Genomic DNA, 15,790 nt, shown 5'->3' with positions numbered 1-15,790 from the left:
TGCATATAGAACTAAAAAAATATAGAAACAAAAAAAAAAAGGGAGCAAGATTAAATCGGAAAAACAATTATTTTGTTGGAGAAGTTGCCACCAGAACCAGATCAGAAAATTGGAGAATATCTGTGCAACAGACACACCAAAAGTGCTATGAACAGATAGAGATACTGATGTTCTGTACCTGCAGTTCTGTCTGGTGAGTATAATAGAACCCTAAGATTGTAATTCAGTCAAAATGAAATACATTTGTGAATGTGAAAAAGAAGCGATACAAGTATACAGTTGAATAAGAATAGTTACCTGTAAAGGTGTAGTATGGAAATGTCCTTGTCCCCTGATCTGCTTGTAAATAATTGTACCTAACTGAACTTGGCCTCATCTTAAATACAATTCCCCACCACTTATCAACATGAGGTGACTTCAGATTTGCTATTAGGTTTAATCTGCCTAACAAGAGGCATGTTTGCAACAATCTTATTGGACAATGTGACCTTTGTTTATACTCCCCACCCCCTGTCATTAGCATATTAACAGGAAGGATCCTTAGAGGAAACTGCATGACAGTTGGCTCAGTAGATGCCAACAGCAGAAAATACAATTGTGTCATTTTCAAAGGAGATGGTCAACAGACACTTTGTGGTCTTCCCTAAAAGTGAAGAGTGTCGTTTCCTGGATGCCAATGCAGATAATATAAAGTGAAAAAATAAAGATAAAGTGAAGTCTCAAAGGAAGCAGCTGTTGCTGGGTGATTCAATCATAAGAAGTGTGGAGCTTAAAGAAAATGGTTTTGTGAGATGTCTCCCTGGTGCTACTGCTAGACGAGATAGAAGACGTATTATTAATATTGTTAAGCAAGCAAAGCAGGAAGGGGACGTGGATGTTCTTGTCCATCTAGGGACAAATGACCTGGCTTGCAATGAAGTGTCAGAGGTGAAAAAATCTTTTATCACACTTGGTAATGACGTACAGGATTTTGCATCCACCATTTCATTTTCTGAAGTTCTGCCTGTGCATAATGTTCAGAATGATAGGCAGAGGCACATAAAGGAGTTCAACATATGGCTTAGTAAATGGTGTCAAGAGCAAGGATTTGGCTTTGTTTCTCATGATAGCTCTCTACTTGGAATAGAAAGGAACTGTACAAAAAAGATGGTTTGCATCTTTCTCTCAAAGGAACAAATGTACTTAGTGAACAACTCCAAGAATTTGCGAAAGAGTATTTAAACTAGGAAGGGGGGGCAAAAGAGGGGAATTACAAGAGTCCAATTGCCGAAACATTGCCAGAACAGGTCAGAAGCACAGAGGTTAAGAAATGATAAGCTCAGAGTCCTGTCTACAAATGCTCGCAGTTTAGGTAAAAAAATCAATGAACTTGGGTCAATAATGGCATCTGAGAATGTAGATTTAGTGGCTGTTACGGAGACATGGTTTAATGAAAGAAATGACTGGGACATAACCATACCAGGGTACTCTTTATACAGAAGAGACAGAGAAGGCAAGAAAGGAGGAGGAGTGGCCCTGTATGTGAAAGATAGCATTAAATCTAACCTAATACAAGTTGGTGAAGCCAACATAGAGTCAGTTTGGGTTACGTTGCAGTTTTCTAATCATGCAGTAACTCGTGTAGGTGTGATATATAGACCACCTGGTCAAGTTAAAGAACTAGATGATCTACTAGTTGAAGAAATAGCTAAAATGACAATGAAAGGAGAAGTTATCATTATGGGAGATTTCAATCTTCCAGATATAAACTGGAAAACCAAAATAGCAAGTTCTACCAGGAGTACAGATATTCTAAATTCCCTACTGGGGTTGTCTCTGCAACAAGTGGTTGAGGAGCCAACCCGGAGGGAGGCCATTTTGGATTTGGTATTCACAAATGGGGATTCGGTATATGATGTCATTGTAGGCGAAACTTTGGGATCTAGTGATCACCAGTCAGTGTGGTTTAATATAAGAACTGTGAAAGAGTCACACCACACAAAAACAAAAGTTTTAGATTTTAGAAAAACAGACTTTTCAAAAATGAAATTAGTCCTAAATGAGTCCTTATCAGACTGGTACGGATTACATGGAGTCCAGGAGAAATGGGACTACTTAAAAGGTGCATTATTGAAGGCAACAGAAAATTGCATTAGACTTGTCAGTAAAAGCAAAAAAAGGAAGAGACCACTGTGGTCTCTTTTTGGACGCCATGGTCATTCTCAATTTTCCAGGCACAAAGAACTGGAAAAGCACAGGCAGGGCACTGGAAAAGTCACCAGGTGCAATCCTGTGGTGAAATGGCATGATACAGTGTAATGCATTAGGATCACAACTTTGTATCATGTCATTTAGTGTTTTTACATTTTTTAAATTGCCGCCGGTTCCCCCCTCGGAAGGGAACCGGAAGACAGGTGCCAGCATCGGCCGAGCACACAGCAGGAGGACAGCGGGAGGACGACGGGGGAAGGTGAGTTTTAAAATGTAAAACAACAGATTTCCGTGCAAAACAATGTACCGCTTTTAGCACAGAAATCTGGACATAATCAGACCGCCAGGGAGGTTAAAGAGCATTGAAGCTGTATTTAGTTTAAAAAAAAACACATTTCAAACTGTTTGCAAACCTTGCAGCTATACAAAAGACACTCCCTGTATGGTAGGGATTAACATATTAATTTGTCCTCTTTTAACATGAATGTGTAAGTCCGGCAGGCAACACAAAAAAAAATGAATGTACAGAGAGAGGAATATAAACTCTGGCTAATGAAAGAGACAAAACAATTATATTTTAGGTAGGCCTTACTGTAAAATTACTCCAATTCAGAGGCTTCTCCTTAAAGCAAACATAAAAAAAACTATGTTTTAAAGCGGTAGTATCCCGCTTTTTGACACTTTTACCTACAGGTAAGCCTATAATAAGGCTTACCTGTAGGTACAAATAATATCTCCTAAACCGGCATGGTTTAGAAGATATTTACAGTGCATGCAGTCGCTCGCACGAAGCGGCGCATGCGCTCTGAAGGTCCGGCGGGACCTTCAATTAGTTTGCCGGGAGCTTGCCGAACCCGGAAGAGACGGCGAGGGATCATGGCAGTGCCCACAGCGATGTCCGGGGGTCCGTGTCAGGGCTTCGTTCTAAGGTAAGTTACACATAATGGGCTAGTATGCGATACATACTAGCTCATTATGCCTTTGTCTTGCAGGTTTTTTTTTTTTTTTTTTTTTTTAGAGTTTACAACCGCTTTAAGGTCCTCTGTTATTTATTTTTTCCTCTAAAGTATATTGCCAAGTCTGGGTCATATCTGCCTTATCCACTGATGTTTGTTTGTGTATTGTTTCTAAAATACAAGACTAAGAAATCATTAATAGCACTTCACTCTACCTCTCTGAGAGGTTCCTAATGTACTAAAATAGTAGTGGATGCTTGGAACAGACTTCCAGCAGAGGTAATGAGTCAGTCAACAGTAAGTTCTTTCAAAAATGTAAAGAGACACCCACATACCTATGCCCTGGGGAAAAAAAAGGTTATAGAAAAACTTGGTGGGTTTCCAAATTCTTGAAATCTAGAACAACCACCTGTAAACCTATAACTTTCACACCCATTAAAAGGACATTAGGCAATTTGTAAGAAAAAAAAACAAAACACACTGAATCCATACGGTGCAAAATAATGTATTATTATGTGCTTTCTGAGTGTGAGAGACAATGAAAACTTCACTCTAAACCCCAGGGAAAGACACAAGAAAAAAATCCTACAGCTTCTGCATGTTCTAATGATTGAGATCTCATATCTGTGCACTGGTTATTGAAAATTTAGAAACTTTTTGATACCATTACTGAGCTCATTACAAACGGAATTATAAGTAAAAGCATGCACGTTAATGTGATCAGAAAAACTAAGTAAAAGCAAACTGGATTTGTATACTACAACCACCCAATCCAAATCACTGGAATATAAATAATTAATTTATTGAAAAAAGAAAAAAAAAAAAAGAAAAAAAAAAAATCACAAAAACACATTAAAAAAATTCTGGCATGATGAAAAAAAACCACACCCAACCACAAGACGAACCAACACATACAGGACACACATGGATAAAATCAACCAAACATCATCATCATCATCCCCCCTCTATTCCTATATCATATAGATCATGCGTCAAAAGGTCAAGGAAATATCAAAATAATGTATATTATATATATATATATATATATATATATATATATATATATATATATATATATATATATATATATGACCATGAAGTAACAAAGGGATGAGAGGCTGGTTTGGAGTGTGCAGTATAACTCTTGATGAATAAAGCACATAGGCTGGCGACAGGTGAAAGATTAGAAATCTCAAAAATGCATTTGATCACCTAATGGATACTCAAACAAGGATTCAATCCACATTATTGGGATAAAGCACTTTAGGTGCGCTGGAACAAACAAAACAGCATGTGGCGATCATCCATAGATGCAAAAGAGAAAATAAGGCTGCTTTGTGTATGTGGTCGAGAGGAGGCTCATTCAAAAATCACTTGAAGACAGACTAAGCATATATAAGTCACTAGATCTATGTAGATATACCTCCCTCTCACATCACAGAGAAGAAAGTAGCAGCAAATGTCATTGGAGTAGTCCTCATATCCAAAATAAAATATATGGAATGATTGAAGTTGTATACTCATCCATTGAAGGAGATTGGGTAGTTGTCCAGCAATGAGATTCAGGAGAAAACAAAGCTTGCAATCTTTATTGATCCCAGATAGAGTCCACCGTCCAGCCACAGGAAAGTAGAGTGAAGCAACTCAGTAACTTTCAAACAGCCAAAAAGCCCATGAAGGAAGGAGGGGGAAGATATGGGCAAGCAAACGTGCCGGTGCCTGACCAGGTTCGCCGGACAAGCCGGCTGCTTCAGAGGCAATGCTGCATTAATGTGATTACAATTCTTATTGATGGCTTTTAATCAATGGTATGTTCACACCCCTGGAAAAAAAAGTGTTTACCCATAGACAGTTCATACATATCCATTACATCACACGGACACACCCATTCATTGAGATTGAATCCAATACGTTATGGATAGGGAAAGCTTATGTAATTATTAATGGATTACTATGGGTTTCCTGCAAACAGGAGACTAAAAGTAGAGAAAATAATAAATGAAAAAAAAACGTTTTTTAGTTTAACTATGTCATAAAACAAAACAGACACTGCTAGTCTGCTGTTTTACCAGATTAACCACTTTAGAACCGCTCACAGTAATACTACTGCGGCAGAGTGGTTCGTTATCGTCCAGCGACGTAGTATTAACGTCGTTAGACACTCCCCCTTCTGGGCGGCGCTTGCGCGCCGCCGGAGGCTCGCTCCCGCTGTTTTCATTCACAGCGGGAGTCGGGCCAGGGGAGGAGCAGCGGCGATCGCCGCTGCTCTTACCCGATCGTCGGGGATCGAGTCTGGAGATCCGCCCGCTGTGTGTAAACACAGCGGGCGGATCTCCATAGTGACAGGGACTGACAGATCGGAGTGTTCAGCATAGCTGGACATCCGATCTGTCCATGACTCACACAGTCACCTCCCCCCCCTACACGTCAGTAAGCACCAGGCATACATTAACCCCTCCCTCTCCAATAAAATTAACCCCTTCCCTGCCATTTTTACAGTAACAGTGCATATTTATAGCACTGATTACTGCAGTAATGTCACTGGTACCCCCAAAAGTGTCAAAAATGTCAGTCAAGGGTCCGATCTGTCCGCCGCAATGTCGCAGTCCCGCAAAAAAAAAAAAAAAAAAAAAAAAAAAAAATCGCAGATCGCCGCCATTACGCGTTAAAAAAAAACCACCAAAAATGACCGAAATCTTTCCCTTTGTTAGTAAATGCAATAACTTTTGCGCAAACCAATCAAAATATTGCGATTTTTTTTGCCAAACATATGTAGCATAAAACAAATTGGCAAAAAATTTTTAAAAAAATTGGTTTTTACATCTTTTTTGGGGGGAATTTCATATAAAAAAATGTTAAAAATATTGTTATTTTTTCAAAATAAACGCTCTTTTTTTGTTTATAGCGCAAAAAGTAAAAATCGCACAGGTGATCAAATACCACCAAAAGAAAGCTCTGTTTGTGGGAAAAAAAGGACGTAAATTTCGTTTGGGTACGGCGTCGCACGACCGCGCAATTGTCAGTTGAAGTCGCACAGCGGCGAATCGCAAAAAGTGGCCTGGACGGAAGACAGCAAAATCCTCCGGTGGTAAAGTGGTTAAACTTTTCTGAAAGAAAGAGAAACAAAAAAATGAAACAAGAGTACCTACCCTTTTATACATTACCTTTGTTAGGTGTGTGTTTTTATGTATATACACACACACCTGTTTTATAAGTAAATACTTTTTCATGAGCTCACTGAACCTGGAAAATATAAACTTATAGACAAAAGTTATTACCCTTTTCCCTTTCTTTGATACACAAAGAAAACAATACCACATTGTCACATTTACATTGGTATATCGTCACTGACATTCACACTTGGATCTGGTGAAAATAAAAATCTCAGATCATAGACATCTGAATCACACATTAGATCTGGTATTTCCTCCGCTGTTTCTACATTGCTTATATTCAAGTTTTGTTCACAGTAATGAGTTCTAGCAGGTACTATAGATAGTTTGGGCTTCCCTCCAGTATTTTCTGTTTGAATGGAACAAACTGATTTCTGTGGAACCTTAACAATTTGATCAAAAGATGTTTTTATTTCATTCAGTTCTTTCCTACACTGTACTACATCTGCTTGACATGCTTCATATTTTACCTTGATGGCATGTTGTGATAGTTCCATCGTTTTACTGGTATTTTCCCAATCACAAACATGAGACTTCAGTAGTTTAATCTCATTTTTAAAAGAATTAATTTTTGTGTGTAACTCAAGTTCCTTCAGAACTGTTTCATGTGCTGTAATCTGAGATCTCTTTCAATGGTATTTACATCCAAAGGGGGACGTGAGGGTATTTGCCTCGGACTAGTAACTGCGGGGCCATGTCTATTGAACTTATCTTTGGAGGCTTTGTAATGGTAATGGTGCCTCTTTCTTTTTAAAAAGGTGGGAGATTTTCCTGTAATGTGATTTGCTAAACAGGTATTGTTGTCTCTACTCTGGTAATATATCTTTGATTTTACAGACTTAGACCTTCTGAATACATGGAAATACTTGTGCATACAGTCCATGATGTATTAATATGAATCTTTATGAGGATTCATAAAAAATCCACATTTAATTTTAAATTTTGGATGGGCATTAGAAATTGGGAGGGTTTTATACTTTGCCTGTGAGGGGCTGACCGCCGACGTAGATCGGCGTGCGGCGGTCGGCAAGTGGTTAACCACTTTAGCACCGGAGGATTTGGCTGCTCAAAGACCAGGCCCTATTTTGCGATTTGGCACTGCGTTATTTAAACGGACAATTGCATGGCCGTACAACACTGTACCTAAATAAAATGGATGTCCTATTTTTCCCACAAATAGAGCTTTCTTTTGGTCGTATTTGATCACCTGTGCGATTTTTATTTTTTGCACTATAAACAAAAAAAGAGCGAAAATTTTGAAAAAATAACAATATTTTTCACATTTTTATATGAAGTTCTCAAAAAAAATGTAAAAATCAAAATTTAACATTTTAGGCCAATTTGTTTTCTGCTACATATTTTTGGTAAAAAAAAGAAAAAAAAAAAAAAAAAAAAAAAATCGCAATAAGCGTATTTTGATTGGTTTGCGCAAAAGTTATTGCGGTTACTAACTATGGGAAAGATTTATGTCATTTTTTTTTTTTTTTTTTTTTAACTAGTAATGGCGGCGATCTGCGATTTTTTTTTTTTTTTTTTGCGGGACTGCGACATTGCAGCAGACAGATCAGACCCCTGACATTTTTGACGCTTTTGGGGGTACCAGTGACATTACTAAAGTAATCAGTGCTATAAATATACACTGTTACTGTAAAAATAACACTGGCAGGGAAGGGGTTAACTGTATTGGTGATCAAGGGGTTAAATGTGAACCTAGGGGGCGTGGTTCTAACTGTCAGGGGGTGTGGCTTGTTAGATCATCACAGAGACATGTGATCCTATATAGCAGGATAATATAGCCTCTGTGATCAGATAAGGGAGAATGACAGACAGCTGTGTTTACATCAGCAGTCTGTCTTTCTCTCTCAGCTGCGGGAGATCGCGAGTGGCTGGCGGCCATCGGAGCCGCCGGTCACACACGCTGGCTCCCCGGCTGACGAGCGGAGGTGGGCTCGCCCCCTAGAGTCTCCTGAGCGAGCGACGTAGTACTACCTCACTTTGCCTAGGAGCAGCTGCCTGCTGCAGTAAAACTACGGTGGGCGGTGGCTATGTGGTTAAAAGGAGTGCTAAAAATCAGAAGTACTTGTTAGAATTAAACTAGTTTAAAAACCTCTGTGAGATGGGTTGATAATGTTTTCTACTCCTTGGAAGGTGTTTATCATTGAACCTCATGAAACCTTAAAACAGTTGATTGTCAGTTGTGCTGCAACTGTTATATCAGCAGCAGCACTGACCTGTAAATAAACTCCTGGCCTCGTAGCAGAAAATAATTTGTTAATCTTTTACAATGAGCTGTCAACTTTCTAGTAGCAGTTATCAGGGAATCACAGGTCTCTACTGGATGCCAGTGAACTTATTGATGAGTGTCAGGATGGAGGGCAGTGGGAAAATCAGCAAATGCTTATGAAAATGCAGCCACACATATGGAGTATCACCGCACACACTCCTGTGATAAGTGTTTTAGAGGAAGTTTGCAAACTGATCAATAAACAGAAATTTTTCATTTTAATTTGAACCCCATTGAAGTCTATGGGAGAATAAATCTTGAAAATCAATACTGCCCATTTTCAAGGCAAATGGGCAAGGAATTATCCACAATGCGTATGAAGAGTTGGGAAATGTCCTTGGAAACATGTACTAATGTAAAAAAAAAAAAAATGCAACTCAGCATGTAGCAGTTCTTTTATTAAAACTTAAAGTGAAACATTAAAAATGCACAATTACTTTAACCACTTCAATGCAGGGCACTTTTCCCCCTTCCCGGCCAGGCCAATTTTCAGCTTTTAGCACTGTTGCATTTTGAATGACAATTGCGCTGTCATGCAACACTGTACCTAAATTTATGTTATTTGTTTCCTACGCATAGGATCTTTTGGTGGTATTTGATCACCACAAGGATTTTTCTTTTTTGCTACACAAATAAAAAAAGACCAAAAAGTTTGAAAAAAAAAAAAAAAGTTTTTATATTTAGGATAGTGTGTTTGTCAGACCGCTGCGCAAATATGGTATGACAAAGTATTACAACAATCTCCATTTTATTCTCTAGGGTCTCTGCTAAAAAATATATATATATATATATACTGTATATATTATATCCATCTACAGTTTCGCCTTGCGAAAGTATTCGGCCCCCTTGAACTTTGCAACCTTTTGCCACATTTCAGGCTTCAAACAAAGATATAAAGCAGTAATTTTTTGTGAAGAATCAACAACAAGTGGGACACAATCGTGAAGTGGAACGAAATTAATTGGATATTTCAAACTTTAACAAATAAAAAATTGGGCGTGCAAAATTATTCAGCCCCTTTACTTTCAGTGCAGCAAACTCTCTCCAGAAGTTCAGTGAGGATCTCTGAATGATCCATTGTTGACCTAAGGCTACATTCACACCTGAGCATAGCGTTTTCGCGCGTTTTTTTACCGCGATTTACAGGCGTTTTTTGTGCAGGTGTTTTTTGATTGAATAGAAACCAATGGAAAACGCCTGTAATCTGCCCAAAAAGAAGCTCATGTACTTTTTTGAGCGTTGGGCGTTTTGCTTACAGCGTCAAAACGCTCAGATGTGAACAGGGGCCATTGAAATGAATAGGATTTGTCTTGTTGGGCGTTTTGAGAGCTGATCCTAGAGCAGAAAAACTCCCCAAAAACGCCCCAAAACGCCTACATGTGAACGGAGCCTTAATGACTAATGATGATAAATAGAATCCACCTGTGTGTAATCAAGTCTCCGTATAAATGCACCTGCACTTTGATAGTCTCAGAGGTCCGTTTAAAGCGCAGAGAGCATCATGAAGAACAAGGAACACACCAGGCAGGTCCGAGATACTGTTGTGGAGAGGTTTAAAGCTGGATTTGGATACAAAAAGATTATGCAAACTTTAAACATCCCAAGGAGCACTGTGCAAGCGATAATATTGAAATGGGAGTATCAGACCACTGCAAATCTACGAAGACCTGGCCATCCCTCTAAACTTTCAGCTCATACAAGGAGAAGACTGATCAGAGATGCAGCCAAGAGGCCCATGCTCACTCTGGATGAACTGCAGAGATCTACAGCTGATGTGGGAGACTCTGTCCATAGGACAACAATCCGTTGTATGCTGCACAAATCTGGCCTTTATGGAAGAGTGGCAAGAAGAAAGCCATTTCTTAAAGATATCCATAAAAAGTGTTGTTTAAAGTTTGCCATAAGCCACTTGAGAGACGCACCAAACATGTGGAAGAAGGTGCTCTGGTCAGATGAAACCAAAATAGAATGGTTCACAAATAAACATATCCAGGTGTTAGAATGGCCAAGTCAAAGTCCAGACCTGAATCCAATCGAGAATCTGTGGAAAGAACTGAAAACTGCTATTCACAAACGCTCTCCATCCAACCTCACTGAGCTCGAGCTGTTTTGCAAGGAGGAATGGGCAAAAATTTCAGTCTCTCGATGTGCTAAACTGATAGAGACATACCCCAAGCGACTTACAGCTGTAATCGCAGCAAAAGGTGGTGCTACAAAGTATTAACTTAAGGGGGCTGAATAATTTTGCACGCCCAATTTTTTGCGTTTTTTTTATTCGTTAAAAAAGTTTGAAATATCCAATAAATTTCGTTCCACTTCATGATTGTGTCCCACTTGTTGTGGATTCTTCACAAAAAATTACAGTTTTATATCTTTATGTTTGAAGCCTGAAATGTGACAAAAGGTCAAAAAGGTCAAGGGGCCAAATACTTTCGCAAGGCACTGTATCTATCTATATATAGTGTTTGGGGGTTGGGGGTTCTAAATAATTTACTAGCAAAAAAATGCTGATTTTAACTTGTAAACAAACAAGTGTCAGAAATAGGCCTTGTCCTTAAGTGGTTAAAATGTTAACACAAACTGACAATATATAGTAAAAAATGGTGAATACCTCATAAACATTAGATATAGATAGAGAGGGAGAGAGAGAGAGAGAGAGCTAGATTTGTGAAGATTTTAACAACCTAACATTTCTTCTTGTAGATTGTTGGAGAGAAATCTGCATATCGTTCAAGGTCTATACACCTGCTGTTCTTATATATATATATATATATATATATATATATATATATATATATATATATATATATATATATATATATATATATATATATATATATATATATATATATATATATATATATATATATATATATATATATATATATATATATAATTTATCCCCTCCATATTGTGGTTGTTGTAGTGGGGTAGAGTCAAAATTTTCAGCCCAAGATGGAGACACACTTGCCACAATCTTAACATTTAAATAGTTCCTCTCCTATGTGAATCTTCTGGTGTTGAGTAAGATGATCACTTCGTGAGAAGCGTTTGCCACATTCTGAACATTTAAATGGTTTCTCTCCTGTGTGAGTCCTCTGGTGTGTAAAAAGATTATGCTTTAGTGAGAAGCACTTTCCACAATCTGAACATTTAAATGGTTTTTCTCCAGTGTGAACCTTCTGATGTATAGTAAGAAGAGAACCTCGTGAGAAGCACTTGCCGCATTCAAGACATTCAAATGGTTTTTCTCCTGTGTGGATCTTCTGATGGTGAGAAAGAGAAGCACTTTGTGAGAAGCACTTGCCACATTCCGAACATTGAAATGGTTTCTCCCCTGTGTGAACCTTCTGGTGTTGAGTAAGATGAGTATTTCGTTTGAAGCACTTGTCACATTCTGAACAGTTAAATGGCTTCTCTCTTGTGTGAGTCCTCAGGTGCTGAGCAAGATTAGAACGTTGTGAGAAGCACTTGCCACATTCTAAACATTGAAATGATTTATCCGCGGTGTGAATCCTCCGATGAACACCGAGTTGTGACTTAAAGGTAAAAATCTTCTGGCACTGAGAGCACGGATATAAGTTTTCTCCTATTTGATTCATCTTGTGTTAATGAAGATCTGTTTAGCGCTGTTATTTTTTTTTTCCAGAAGTAGGTGTTGAGTTATTAACTAAGCTAATTGATTTACCTAAATGAAAAAATAAAAATAGATGGTTATGAAGATTCATAATAACAACAAAATACATTTCCTTCTTTAATGTACCAGGTCAATGAGTTCTTAGTTACTTTCAAATTTCAAAGGGCTACAGCAAGCTAACTGGGTGTTTGATTTGTAAACATCCGGTTATGTCTAAAGCCTCGTACACACGATCAGATTATCGAATGAGCTTTCGTCCGTTTTTGTTGCATGCTAGTCTCATATGGAAAGTGAAGAGGTTACTTTCATATGAAAATTCCCGTATGACAGAATTCAACTTCAGAAGTGATGTCATGTGTTGAATTGTTTTGTATGTGTTCTTTCGTTTGAGCATGCCTAGTCTTGCTCTTACGATTTTTTTCGGACTAAAACTGTACTAATTAAATTAAAAATCGGACATTGTGTTGACGTACGATAAAAATTTTATAGCCTGCACATCCAGTTTTTGTCGTCCAAAAGTTCGTAATCGGCTGTTGGAAGCACTATACTAATGATCCGAAAATCGGCAGATCGTTCGTTGGATGAAATTTTACTTCCAATTTTCATATTGTGTGTACGGACCTTAAAGCTGGGTACACACCTATTTTTTTTTTTTGTTTAGCAGGGATCTGAACAAAAAAAAAAAAAAATTAATTGATTCCTCCATCCAAACAAGTGAGGTGGATTAAAGAATTCTTCCCACTGCAACATTGCATTCTGACACACCAAGGACTCTCCACTGTCAGAAAACATCAATCAGCACCTGCAACCAATTGGCTGCAGGCACTGATCAATAAACATTTTCCAGCATGGCAGTTTGACAGAAGTCAATCTACAGATTTTGTTTTGTCAAACACAAATAAAAATTTGACAGGTCCCTGCTGAACCAGCCGAATTCAGTCTGTGTGTACTCTCCAGAATTTTTTCTGGAAGCTTCTCTAAATTCGCTTACCAATTTGTACATTAGATTAGGTTTGAAAGGAATTAATGAGGCTGATTTGCTAAAAGGAGTTAAGAATTTATACCAAAAATGCATGTAAATACTCACTTCATATACATAATCAAATAAAAAGCTAATTCATGCTCATTTCGAATATCCGATCAAGTGCAAATAAAATAAGTAAACATGATAATTTAAGTGAATATTCATTTGGTTTAAAGTAAAGTAAATATTCTCAGCTCCTTTAACAGATAACCCCAAATGTATTTTCAAACATAATTTGCAATCATAGAGGGTCAGTCAGAGTAGATCCTAGTAAAACTGATATACCTTATTACAATGGGTAAGATGTAAAATTCTCTAACCGTGTTTCCGGAAAATAAGCCCGGGTCTTATATTAATTTTGACACCAAAAGACACAGTAGGGCTTATATTTGGGGTAGGTCTCATCTCCCTCCCTGCCTGTACCTAGTTTAGTGTTTGTAAAATCCTAGAATCCACTTTATTAGTGTTTTATATAATGTCCAGTGTGTTTCTGTAATCTAATAGTGTGAAATACCTTTCGTACAACGCTGCTCAGCTAATCACCCGTTCTGCTCTCCTCCACTTCTCATACCGTAGCTGTCAATAGGGGATCTCAGCCCCTCCCCTCAGAGTGGGTCACAGAAGCAACGAGCATTATTTTATAATTGTGTGAAATACCTTTGTTACAGCGCCGCTCGGCGCACAGCTGATTTCCTGCTGCTCTCCTTCTCTTCTCCCCTGCTGACAGCTGGGGATCACAGAAACACAGAGTGGCGCTGTAACGAAGGTATTTCACACAATTATAATATAATACTTGGCGCTTCTGTGATCCGCTCTGAACACTGCAGAGGAGAGAGGCTGAGATTCCCCCACTGACAGCTACAAGAAGAGAAGAGCAGAGCGGGGAATCAGCTGAGCGGCGCTGTACTAAAGTTATTTTACACTATTAGATTACAGAAACACACACTGGACATTATATTAAACAGTATAAAGTGGATTCTAGGATTTTACAAACACTAAACTAGGGCTTATATTGCAGCTCTCCCCGAAAATAACAGTAGGTCTTATTTTCGGGGGAAACACAGTAATTAGAAAACCTGACCTTGTCTCTAATTTCTGATTTACGGTTATTCGGATTAACCACCGGAGGATTTTGCTGTCTTCCGTTCAGGCCACTTTTTGCGATTCGGCGCTGTGCGACTTTAACTGACAATTGCGCGGTCGTGCGAAGCCGTACCCAAACGAAATTTACGTCCTTTTTTTCCCACAAACATAGCTTTCTTTTGGTGGTATTTGATCACCTGTGCGATTTTTACTTTTTGCGCTATAAACAAAAAAAGAGCGTTTATTTTGAAAAAATGACAATATTTTTAACATTTTTTATATGAAATTCCCCCCCAAAAAATGTAAAAATCAAATTTTTTTAAAATTTTTGGCCAATTTGTTTTCTGCTACCTATGTTTGGTAAAAAAAAAAAAAAAAAAAAAATCGCAATAAGCGTATTTTGATTGGTTTGCGCAAACGTTATTGCGTTTACTAACTAAGGGAAAGATTTCTGTCATTTTTGGTGTTTTTTTTTTTTTTAACGCGTAATGGCGGTGATCTGCGATTTTTTTTTTGCGGGACTGCGACATTGCGGCGGACAGATCGGACCCTTGACTGACATTTTTGACACTTTTGGGGGTACCAGTGACATTACTGCAGTAATCAGTGCTATAAATATGCACTGTTACTGTAAAAATGACACTGGCAGTGAAGGGGTTAATTTTATTGGAGAGGGAGGGTTTAATGTATGCCTGGTGCTTACTGACGTGTGGGGGGGAGGTGACTTGGTGAGACAGGGACAGATCGAATGTCCAGCTATGCTGAACACTCCGATCGGTCAGTCCCTGTCACTTAGGAGATCCGCCCGCTCTGTTTACACAGGCGGGCGGATCTCCTCACTCGATTCCCCGACGATCGGGGCAGAGCAGCGGCGATCGCTGCTGCTCCTCCCCTGGCCCGACTCCCGCTGTGAATGAAAACAGCGCGAGCGCCGCCTACAGGGGGAGGAGTCCAGCGACGTAGGTCTACGTCGCTGGACGGGATCGTGCCACTTTGCCGCAGTACGATCAATGTGAGCGGTGGGCAAGTGGTTTAAGTGTATCTAAACCTCAATTTGTATATTTTATTGCCAATAAATCCATTGATGTAATTCTTTTATTATTTTTTCCAGACCGGTTTCCATTAAGTTGTTATACTGCAACCAACAACATTTTATTGCAAGGATGAAAACTCCCACTCACTGTATCAGATTTTCAAATAAATACTATTGTCCTCCTAGACTTTATGCTTTTGATTTGGAATATTGCACACATTCCCCCTCTGCTCATCTCCATAACAAATCATTTTAAGAGCAATGGAAATCAAAAATTGAAAAATAAAACAAAACAATTATTTATGGGACAGAAGAATAATAGGAATATTGAAAAAAACTTTATTGGAGATGCAGGGGATAAATGTGTCCCAAGGGGCATGCTTCTAACTGTAAAGGGGTGTGGCTTTTCA

The 15,790-nt window shown here is 38.5% G+C and overlaps 1 protein-coding gene across 1 annotated transcript in view; it reads right to left on the bottom strand.

Annotated features, from left to right (window-relative positions):
- Positions 1–12,205, bottom strand: part of LOC309552824 (uncharacterized protein) — a gene marked incomplete at both ends in the record, with an annotated part of 46,715 nt that extends 34,510 nt beyond the window's left edge. The window contains one exon of the mRNA XM_082253734.1: positions 11,641–12,205. Coding sequence (XP_082109860.1) covers positions 11,641–12,205 — 565 coding nt within the window. The remainder of the gene's footprint in view (positions 1–11,640) is intronic.
- Positions 12,206–15,790: the final 3,585 nt, after the last annotated feature.

The sequence above is a fragment of the Pelophylax lessonae genome, assembly GCF_965119305.1.
Source record: "Pelophylax lessonae genome assembly, chromosome: 4".
Lineage (NCBI taxonomy): Eukaryota > Metazoa > Chordata > Amphibia > Anura > Ranidae > Pelophylax > Pelophylax lessonae.
Note: the sequence above shows the minus strand (reverse complement) of the source record. Positions and strands in the feature narration are given on the sequence as shown.